General features: G+C 43.1%; 1 protein-coding gene across 1 annotated transcript; it reads left to right on the top strand.

Annotated features, from left to right (window-relative positions):
• Positions 1 to 5,736: 5,736 nt before the first annotated feature.
• NEUROD6 (neuronal differentiation 6) lies at positions 5,737 to 9,310 on the top strand. The gene is made up of 2 exons (XM_009943056.2): positions 5,737 to 5,978; positions 7,391 to 9,310. The coding sequence occupies exon 2, from the start codon at positions 7,412 to 7,414 to the stop codon at positions 8,423 to 8,425; it is 1,014 nt and encodes a 337-aa protein (XP_009941358.1). The 5' UTR covers positions 5,737 to 5,978; positions 7,391 to 7,411; the 3' UTR covers positions 8,426 to 9,310.
• The last annotated feature ends 2,072 nt before the right edge of the window (positions 9,311 to 11,382 follow it).

The raw sequence follows: 11,382 nt of genomic DNA, 5'->3' as shown, positions 1-11,382 counted from the left end.
AAAGAATGGAAATGTCACATTTTCTCACAAACTTTGCAAGGATCTGTTACAAAGTTCCCCTTACAAAACATCCTCTTGTTTCCTGGGAGGGAACTGGCCACCAGAAGTTGATGTTACTCTTAGGTTTTATTATGCACTTCCGTCAAGTCAGTGTTAATTCAACTTCTCTATTTTCTTGCATCTCACATTTAATTTAGAGCATGCTGTGTAGTCCTAAACAAAGTGCTCATCTCAGCACGTGCTTTCTGCAAGGTCGTTCTGCTCTTCTGAGTTGATGCCATCGCCACGCACTCAGAGCTCCCACCACTTCCCAGAGGGACATTGCCCCAGCGCTGCCTCACCACGTAAGGCTCGGCGAGTTGTTGCTCCCTACGCAGTGGATAATGCTCTCATAGGGAGAAGGCTGCAGGAAGGGAGAAGAAGCATCAGGAACATCCACATGCATGACCTAGGGAGAGTATCTCATCAAGGTGCCTCTTGCTGGGGGAGATCTGCAGCAGAGAGAGGAAAGCAGTCCATCAGCCTCAGAGATTTTTTAAGGAAGGAGTGTCCTGGTTTATGGAAAAAAAATCATGCATCACATCCATGGGGTCTGCTTAGGGAAGGGGAAGCAGTGAAGGTCTTTTCTGGGGTCACGCAGACCCACACCACTTCTTCTAGAAGGAACTGGCTGCAAGGCCCATCCCAAAAAAACATGCTTTGATGGGGACAGAGATATTCTCAAAATGGAAACACGGAGGAAGCATGCCTGTGAATCACTGTAGGCACCAGCAGAAGAAAAAGAGAAAAAAAAAAAAAGCAGCATCACTAACTAGCTCTTTGAGAGGGACTGCCATTAAAGAGTAGACACTGATCAGCAGCGTCAGGGTGCGTGCCACAGCCAAGCGTCCCTGCTGCAGCCTCTAATGGCTGCCGAACTTATTGATCTCAGAGCATCCTCAAGACAGGGTATCAGAGTGTGACAACTCCAGTCACAAAACATGAATTAAACCCCTCCCAGTTTCTCAGATGTACCATAGGGTTGCTTCACACCACAACACAACAGGAATGATATTAGACCCCTGCAGTTTCCAGAAGTGACACAACTACATGACTAGTCTGACTAGAGCATTTTTTTCCCCAGAAAAGTACCTCAAACCCCATATTTCTGCAAGGTACATATTGCCTCTTAATCTGGTAATAAAACTTTCAGGTTATACCATGCCATTACTTTCCTAGGGTGGAACACTTCTTTTTTTTTTAATGTATTTTCCATTTTAGGATTATTTGGTCCCCCCCTTTCAACTCATTTACATTTGTGTAATCCAGGAGCAGCTCAAAATCAACATGATTATGCAAAATGTATGTCATATTTAAATCAGACCCATTCTAGTCATCTGTTTCAGAAATCTTAGAGCAATTTCTGGTCACAAAGTCATTTTTCGTTAACCAAAGCAAGCAATTAGTATTAGAGTCTATTTTCAGACTCTAAATTCATGTTTTACTCAAGCGACTCACAATAAAACAGAGTAACTAACCCCTCTGCAGCTCTTTCATATTTGTCCCTAACAGCCTATTGAAAACATAAAACTAAGGATGTCTGATTAGAGCAAGAAGTACATCCTCATTACAGGGGGCTTAGATAGCGCAAAGCGCACTTATAATATTTCACAGCATTAGCAGATGGGTTAAAATCACGTTAAAGGCATGTTTTCAGACTGAACCAAGTCCTCTTGAACTAGTGTAGGTTAGTTCTCTGAAGCTGGGGGGTCCTTATTAATGTCTTCCTTGCTCTCTCCTGGGAGAAGGACATATATTCCTGTACATCAGTTTAGCACTGGTGGGAGAGGGATTAGCCAACTTGATGGGAGCAGCAGGTTCCCCTCATGAAGCTGTCCATAGTCTCTGGCAGTGTACTGAGGACACAGAGAGGTGGAAGAGGGCAGGGTCGCCCTGGAACAAGGACAGACATCACTTCAGTCCCATAGTCGCACATCGGGTATGCAGCTCGCATGCAACATGCGTATGGCACGTCAGTCTGGTTCCTCCCCCAGCTGCTCCTGCCGTGAGCACGTGGTCCTGCCTTTGCCAGAGGATCCCAGTTCCGACCGGTCTGAAACTCACAGGGGTTAGCAGACCAGAGCACTTGCCCAAGACACCATGCTCTTTTGCCCTACTTTTGTAAAAAACAACAAAACCATAACAAAACCAACACCCTTCTCCCCAACCCCCAGCACAGGTATTCCCACCTCCTCCCGAGCTCTGAACTCAGCAGGAGACTGGAGCCAAAAGCCACTGTTTTTCAAACTATTACCCAGCTTTTTGCTGCTTGTGGTCTGGCTTTTTGATTCAGGATGCACTAGACACCTTTTCCCCCAGCATCTCTCCCAAGGCAGCGGAGATAACCACCAAGGGAAGCTGAGCGCCCAGCCCCCCTGCAGACGTACAGTCAGGTTCTGGCATAGGAACCAACTGCCAAAGCCTGCCCAGAAGTGAGCGGGTTCGGAGGGGGTATTTCTGGTCCTCCCCAGGTGTTTGGGCTGTGCATATGGGTGCTGTGGCATGAAAGCAAATTCCTGGTAGGTCGTGAGTGAGGAAGGAGTTTGGCATCACAGGATTGTCACCAAGACTTTACATGCGTGTGAGGAGCAGAGTTGCTCCGAAGTTCAGTGCTTACATTAGAAAGATGAGGAAATAAGGAAAAGAAAAAGATTTAAGCTAACTTTCCTCTTTCTGAACTGTCCCCCAGTGCCCATGAGGTCTTATTTCTACCAGTGAATGACCCAGACTACCACACACCAAACTGGTTCTAAGCAAACATCATTAGAGTTCCTTAATTCTGATGCAGTTCTCCTGTTACAGCACAATTGGGAGGTATGGGCCAGGGAGAGTAGGAGAGGATGATGAAAAAAAAAAAAAAAAGAAAGAAAAGAGAAGAGAGTGGAGACATTCCCTGGAGATCCGATGATAGCGTATTGAAGTTACTGGAAGGACTCCCATTGATTGTAGTGCAGTTTGGGTCAGTCCCCCTGATGCACCATGGAGGTTCTGCAGTCCTTTGAACTCCGCATTATTTCAGTGAATCTATTAATGTTTGGCTGTATTAAACGTATTATAATAATATTGCATTTGAAATAGAGTCACTTATAATTCAGAACTGCACAGGCAAAAATATTGTGGTATGTGTTCAGTAACATATTTGGTGCCATGCAGCCGTTCTATAGAGTGCATTTAACTGTGTTTTGTGTATTATTCTTAACATGCATTCACAGTAGACAGCAAAGCAGCAGTTATGGGGTATGCTGTGAATGCATATTAACAGCAGTACACATTTGCATATCATGGATCCATAATACAAAATGCGTAGTAAAATCCTTATGAAAAGTTATTATGCATGCACAGTAGAGGCTTTTTAAACCTTGATATCTCAGCTATTTTGTTTCTCCACTATTTATTTGAAAATATTAAAAAGGTCAAATGATGGATTAAGAATCTGCAAAAATGTAATGTTACTACTAAAGAGGGAATCCTTCAACACAAACTAATTCATTTATTTTGTTTTTAGTAGCAGTGAAAGAGCCATTCAAAAATGCATTTTACAATAACCTTTAAGTAGCTTTAAAAAAAAACAAACACAACCTACTTCAGCAATAAAAAATGAGGAAGAAAATATTTCTATAAAAGTGTATTTCAGAGGCTGGGTGATATAACTGGAAATTTTGACTGTCCTTCCCGAACACAGAGCCACTACAATGTCAACCTTTCCTTAAATTTCCTGTAGTGTTTTTAGTATGCATTGAAACAGGGTTTGGTTCCTCAGGACTTTGCATATTCAGATTATGGTGCATTGTATAACACTCTGAATATGCAAAAACCTTGAAAAGGTTAACAACCCTTAGGACCTTCCACAATATAAATCTTAATACATAAATTCCTATTGAGAATAATGGAATTCTACCCTCTCCTCTATTACACAGATTGCAATATTTGGGACAAAATGAAACAAATGTTATAAAAAGTACAGCTATTGCTCCTTTTGTACAGTTGGCCCTTAAGTTTTAACATCTGTGGCACTTCCAATATATTTGACTTAAAAAATAAAAATTAAAAAAAAAGAATGAACGACCCAGTATTTCTCAGTTCTGTAAAAAGAAATGCAAATTTTGGGGCGAGGGCTTTTTTTCTTTTTAATGAAAGGCTCTAAAATCTTTGAGCACATACAGGTGGATGTACATAACACACACTCCACACACATATCGTTCTGCTGCTGCCTTATTTTTTTGTTCCACTCTCTAACCAAAAAATGCCCAAACAGATTTAAATGAAACTTTGTGAAAACAAAATAATTGGATTGGGGCTGAGGACATTAATGCCAAGCTTGGGCCCAATGTGAATTAAAGTAGATGAGTTATAAACCCTTCAAAAACAGGATTTACAGTGGAAACACTGACACAGACCCATAACAATAGCAGCTCTGCCAGGGATTATTTTAATACTAAAAGCATACTCAGTCGGTCACTTTTTAAAATAGAGATTACTTCGTCACTAAAAAGCAGTGATATGTGATCATAATGAAAGCAAACTTAAAAAAAAAAAAATGTTTCTAAGATGACATGTTGTTCCCCCTGTAACTCTCTTGATATTTCTTAGATGTGACACGCCACTCCTTACATTAAAAAAAAACCAACAAAACAAACCACAAACATAACCCACCAAGGTGGAGTTTGCCATAAGCTCCATGGCAAGGCTGAGCCGAGGGGCTTTGTCAGCTTGGTTTAACAGTTTCTTGCCCGTGGAAAGAGACAAAAGGGTTAAGGGAGGAAGAGTGGGGAGGACAGGCAGGAGAGGCAGCTGAGGGGAACCAGGGCACGAAGAAAGGAGCAGCCAGGGAGGCAAATGGAAGAGCAGGGGGAGATTCTAAGGAGAAGGAAGAGCCTGTTTCCAAAGGAAATAACTCAATTTTTAAAGAGATTTCAGGGAAGAGTTCGCAAAAAGGCGAGGCAGGCGGAGAAAATTTGGCAGAGGGGGAAACGCTGCGAGCACCTCAAGTTTGACCCGCCAGCCCATTGCCCTGCCACAGGCAGGTGTGCCCCAGTCTTGTCACACCGGGGCAGGACGGGGACGAGTGAGCCCCGCCATGCGCTTCCAAAAAAAGGCAGCGTTTGTTAAATCTTCACGTTGTACCTCCAGTTTCCCCACAAACGCCTCTCTTCTGTCGGGAACGTTGAAAACCACGGAGGAATGCGAGGGGAGGATTCCTTACAGCCAGCAGGAGGTTTGCTCCCGCTACCCTGCGCTCTGGGGCGACCCGCTGCGCTCCAAAAAAATCCCACGCCCCAAAAATCACTCCCAGTAGTGTCACACAAAAACTACTTTCTGTGACCGTGCTGTGTGTTATAGCATCGGCATTACTTCCCCATGCCTGCCTTCCCTTCCTCGCCTTTTTTTTTTTTCCTGGGTACCAGGTGCACCGAAGGGACTCAGATCGATGCAAGACAGCACTTTTCGTATAAACAATGCCGTATTAACAATCACAGGGCAGCCGTACCTGTAGGCAGGGACAGCACCAAATGTTGGCACGTCTATCCGTGCAGTTAGACTGCTAAAAAGAAGCAGCTCCAGTGGAAATGCACCTACTGTATGTGAAATGCTGGTGCAGATTTTTTTTCAGGGTTGGTTTTTTTTTTTTTTTTTCTATCAGTCTAACCTTCTGTGTTGATACATGAATGCTGGTACCCACTTAGAGGGATGCCAGATGATCAGTGCAGAATGAAGGTCCCAGGAGAAAGGCTCACGTGGTTTTCTCTGCCCCGTGACGTCACTAGCAGATGGCATGGGTACCAGCTCTGGCAGTTGGCATCAATGTCACTTTTTAGAGATCAATGAGATAGTGCAGATATACACAGATCTAGACTCCAGGAGACGATGCGACATTCAGACTGAAAAGATTTGGAAGGCAAAAAATGAACACTGATTGTTGAATGAAATAAAAAGCTAAGGTAATACAAATAAAGATATATTTCAGTTGGTGCTGGGTGTGCATGCAAGTGTTTAAAGATACAGTATCATTGTCTTGTCTTTTATGTATGCTATTTACTGTCTAATAACTCCTCCTAAAATTTTATTCTGCTGATGCAATTGCATACTTTCATTGGTGTTATGTAATATTGCAAGTGTGTAGACAATACTGATAGAGTTAGTCTTTGGCTGGGGTTTTTGTTTAGTTTTGTTCTATTTTAAAAAGTCCCTGCGTTCGTTTTGTTTGTCTCTCTGAGGACCGTGGGGTCCAAGCTTTTGCTGCTCCCAAACTGCAAACAAAAGCAAAATAATTGGGAGAAGGAAATTATTTTCCCTTTTCAGGCTGGATTCTGAGCACACGTGCAGGACTGCAGTCAGAATCCACAGACCGCTCCTGTCAGCTACGAGCTGGAGGGAGACGTCTGAGCCTTGCAGAACATAAACACTGCTATAGCGTGCAGGGAATTTTTCACCTCCCCCCCACTACAATTGATGGGGGGGAAAAAAAAAGTGAGGAAAGAAAAAATGAGAAAAAGCAAATAAGTTGATTCTAACTAAACAGATAATATCAATTAGAATTTTTGCTGGGAAAAAGGAAAAAAAAAGGTAGGGGGATTTTATTTCCTAACTCTAATCCGAATACTTTTAGGGTTAGATCATTCTGATTTTTCTCTTAATATGAAATAATTAATATGTGATTTTCATACAAATAATTAGAAAAAAACTCTTCATTTTTAATTATGTTACTAGCTGAGTGATCGGGGGGGTATATTCCATTAATTTTTTTTTCTCACCCACTCTAACTTACTAGAGTTTAATATCTTGATTTATAAGGGAAGAAATGTGGAGGGGGAAAAAACAAACAACTTTGAAATAGAAGTCAGAAAGTGATTTTGAAATATTTAACCGTCAGTTAATAGAGATATGGCACTTTTCAATTTAAAGATTGCTCTCGCTCTCTTCATTTTTTCACCCAGGGGAATTTGGATTAATGAAATTTCTGTATTGCTTTATCGTGTTTTGCATTTCTTTGAATTTCACGGTGGCGAGGGTTCGAAGGGCTTGTTTAAAAATAAGATAAATGATCAGGGTGCTAACTGTACATTTTAGATATTGATTTAATCTATACTTATTTGTGAGAAACGTGGCTTTTTAGTTGCAAGTTCCTGAATGTTTCAAGTGATTTTAAAATTCTGGACAGCTTGTATTTTTTAAATAGCAAGAATTTGCATCTGGCATTTTATGCAAAAAATATAGATTTTGCATTTATATGTACAGATACAATCTCCACAGAGCATGCACGCAGACGTGCGGAAGGTGCATGAGGATGTGTGTGTAAGTCAGCAAACTTTAAAAATGGAAATATTTAAATATTGTGCTGGCATTCTTTCAGGTAACGTAAGATTATAGAACCATGTTAACACTACCATTTGATGAGTCTGTTGTAATGCCAGAATCCCAGATGTGCAGAAAGTTTTCCAGAGAAAGTGATGACCAAAAGCAAATGAAGAACCCAGAAAGCTTTTCAAAGCAGATCGTGCTCAGAGGAAAGAATATTAAAAGATCTCCTGGAGAAGACACAGAAAAAGAGGAGGAGGAGGAAGAGAGAGAAGAGGAGGATGAGAATGGCTTGCCTAGGCGAAGGGGCCTTCGGAAAAAAAAGACAAGCAAGATAAGGATGGAAAGGATCAAATTCAGGCGACAAGAAGCCAACGCTAGAGAGAGGAACCGGATGCACGGCCTTAACGATGCCCTGGACAATTTAAGGAAAGTGGTCCCTTGTTATTCTAAAACACAAAAACTGTCCAAAATAGAAACTTTGAGACTAGCCAAGAACTACATTTGGGCTCTTTCTGAAATCCTGCGAATCGGCAAGAGACCCGACCTGCTCACCTTCGTCCAAAACTTGTGCAAGGGTCTGTCCCAGCCAACGACAAACTTGGTGGCGGGATGCCTGCAGCTGAATGCCAGAAGTTTCCTGATGGGCCAGGCGGGTGAAGGCGCCCATCACACCCGCTCGCCCTACTCCACCTTCTACCCCCCTTACCACAGCCCCGAGCTTGGCACCCCCCCGGGGCACGGGACTCTCGACAACTCCAAGTCCATGAAACCTTACAACTACTGCAGCGCTTACGAGTCCTTCTATGAAAGCACGTCCCCCGAGTGCGCCAGCCCACAGTTTGAAGGTCCCTTAAGTCCTCCCCCAATTAACTATAATGGGATATTTTCCCTGAAGCAAGAAGAAAGCTTGGACTATGGCAAAAATTACAATTACGGCATGCATTACTGTGCAGTGCCACCCAGGGGTCCCCTTGGGCAGAGCTCTATGTTCAGGTTGCCGACAGAGAGCCACTTCCCTTACGACTTACATCTGCGCAGCCAGTCTCTCACCATGCAAGATGAATTAAATGCAGTTTTTCATAATTAATGAGGAAAATGAAAATAAACAGTGGTCATTCACCTCCCCATCTAATTAAGAGCAAGCAGATGCTTGGGCACTGCGTAATTGGCACAACCCTATTTAACGTGTTTACTAGTTCCTAAAGTGTGTTTCAACTATTGTGGGGGTTTTCTATGTATTAATAAACCCTTTTTCCGATAAGTATTCTTCCTTTCGTTTTTTTGTCTGTAAACACTGTGAGATTCTGTTTCCTCTCAGAGGTTATTTCCCCCTCCTTTTTTTTCTTCTTATTTCCCTATTTGCTTGGTTTGTTGAGCAGTGTGTCTGAACAATATCGCCGAAATAAAAGCCAACACACTGTGTAAAGTCAATGTCTATTTTGATTGTACAGTAATTATACAAATGCATGTTATTGGAATCAGATTAATAAAAATGATGTATTTATAATTGGTAGAAAATATATATTATGTATTTGAGGAGCACTGGATGAAAAATATTCAGAACTTTAAAGAAATTATCTCATAACTGAGATGGGCTCGCAATATGCAGAGGTGAGAGTGCAGCAATATTGAAAGCTATGCAAAAAAAAAAAAAAAGCAAACAAAAAAGCAAAACTGTTTTTTGGGTTGTTTTGGGGTAAGCTAAGGAAAACCAGTGATTGTCACTGACATTATTCAACCTGAGCTTTAGAGTGTTGCTGGCAGGGGCCACATGCTAATATTTTAGAAGATGTTGTCGAAATTTTGCCTCAGTTATTTTGACCATATATAATCAGCACTTTTTTTTTGTATTATTCTGACTTCAGATGTAAAGGTTTGTTATAACAATGTATAACTGTGGTTTCTCACTACGTACTTTAAATGCAATTAAACATAGATGTTTCCACTTTTAAAATACATCTATTAGCTGTGATACTGTATTTTGCCTGATACTTGTTATTTCACAGTATACAGCTGCTTTTGGTCGTGTCTACACAGCTTTCTTCCCCTCACCTCCGTAGCGCTCGAGCCTGGGGATGGAAACCATGAATTATCAGGGCGAACCCCACGTTATTTTCAGAAGGATGTATTAGCGATGCAGTAAAAGCAGACCCAAAATATCACTGCAACAGCTGCATGCTAAATGAAACACAGGTTGGAGGAAGAAAGTAACTCTATAGCTCAACAAAATGGCAAATTTCATCGGGGAAAGGGCCCTGAGCGGACACCAGGCCACAAGCTGCCCCTCCAGCTCTGGCTCGTGGAGGGGTGCATGAGCTTGGGAAGTGTAAGATCTGCAGAAAGGACTCCCCCCTGAACATTACTAAACTTAGTCTTAGCTAAGAAACAGCACCAATAAACTGCAGATGTGTCTGCAACCCACATTAGATCAGCAGCTGCAGGGGTCTGCGTGGCCATTCGCATCTTAGCAGAGTTGAGCTCAGCTGAGCCTCGGACATTTTCTAACTGCTCCGAGCTACTTCTCAATAAGCTACACGAGTGGCAAAACAAATTAACGGTTGAGTTACAAGCCAACAGCCTTTAAACCTGTGAGTCAGCAAGACCTCTTGATTTTGATGGAAAAACAGCAGCTACCTGACAAGCATTCACCTGAAGTACCAAAATGCCATGCTGTGAATGAGCAGGGAATAATTTTTTTAAAAACTACATAAAAAGCACAAATTCCGCCTGCAAGTTAGAGACCGCTGGCTGCATCGCTGTCTGGGTTGCGGTTTGTTAATGGCATATGAACTTCAGCTCCTCACTTGAGCATGCAGCTTGACAAAGAGGGGACGGGCCAGTTTTTCCTGATAATTTGCCTAATTTCGCAAGCGGGACCTGTTGTAAACACTCTGCCCATCAAGCATTGCAGCTCCTTGAGGAGAACAGCAGCCTGACATTTGTCTCTTCTAAATAAGACCAGGCTAGCCCAACTGCTGGAGAGGGGTAACGAGTCCCAAAGTTTGGATTAGGGTCTAGAAGTTCCCAAGCTTGCAGCGGAGGGGGGCGGACTTGGGGTTTTGCTCAACCAACATCATGCCTAGACAGAAATATCAGGCCCAGAACAGAGCCTTTTGAAGGAGAATCTTGAGCCATGCTTCAGGGGTTTGCCTCAGGATTATCCCACCTTTCCTCAGGGCCAGGAACTGTGGAAGGTACAGGGAGCAGTTTTCTGCCTGAAAGGTGATGGTGATGGCTGTCAGCTCAAAAGCATCCCCAGCTGTTTTGCACTGAATACAGGACAGGTTTGGGGAAAGGGAATAGGGTAAAGTAGATTGGGTTTGCTGTTACTCAGAATTGGCTGACATTCAGCAAAGCACGGAAAGGTGACAGGAGAGAGAAGGAGGAAGAAGATGGTCAAGATGAAGAAAGCATGCAGTCCTGGGCACAGATTCACACAAAGAGATGCTGAGATACACGAACAGATCACAAGGCCGTATAGGCAAGTGGGCCCAGAAACAGGGGACCCTCTGAAGGTGAAGGGAGCTGCTCCCCCCAAACAGTAACAGCAAACCTCTCTAACCAAGTTTTGCAAGAGGAGCCTCCTCTGGGAGGCTGAAAGTTAGCAGAGCACCTCAGAGCAGCGTTGCTGCACCGGGGAAGGGTGCATTTGCAGGAGCTGAGAGCGAAGCGAAGAGGCAGCTGTGAAGTGCTGTACCAAGGGAAGGAAACGCCTGCCGCAGTACACTCACCAGGCACCCAAGGGACGTGAAGACTTCAGGCTCTGCAGTCTGGGGGTCTCCAGTTCTGTGGCCCTATATTAACTCGATAACTCATGGGCTAGTTCCAGTTTCCCCTTCTGGCAGCAGAAGCAAAGGAAAAGGGGAAAAAAATATCCTTGCCAGTTAGGATCTTTCTCGCTCACTCCACGACAGATGGGGAGGCAATTCACAGCCAGATTCCCCCTCTGGTAGCTCAAGGCAGGCACCACGCTTGCTCGGGGCATTGCAAATTGGAAAGCCAGTCCAGAATAAATAATGGAGCAAGCCATAGAAAAATATTGAG

Source organism: Opisthocomus hoazin, chromosome 4, assembly GCF_030867145.1.
Source record: "Opisthocomus hoazin isolate bOpiHoa1 chromosome 4, bOpiHoa1.hap1, whole genome shotgun sequence".
NCBI lineage: Eukaryota > Metazoa > Chordata > Aves > Opisthocomiformes > Opisthocomidae > Opisthocomus > Opisthocomus hoazin.
The sequence above is the reverse complement of the archived record's forward strand: the minus strand, read 5'-3'. Positions and strand labels throughout refer to the sequence as shown.

Coding starts and splice junctions, on each gene's coding strand:
- NEUROD6 (XM_009943056.2), top strand. CDS start 7,412: ATGTTAACACTACCATTTGATGAGTCTGTTGTAATGCCAGAATCCCAG.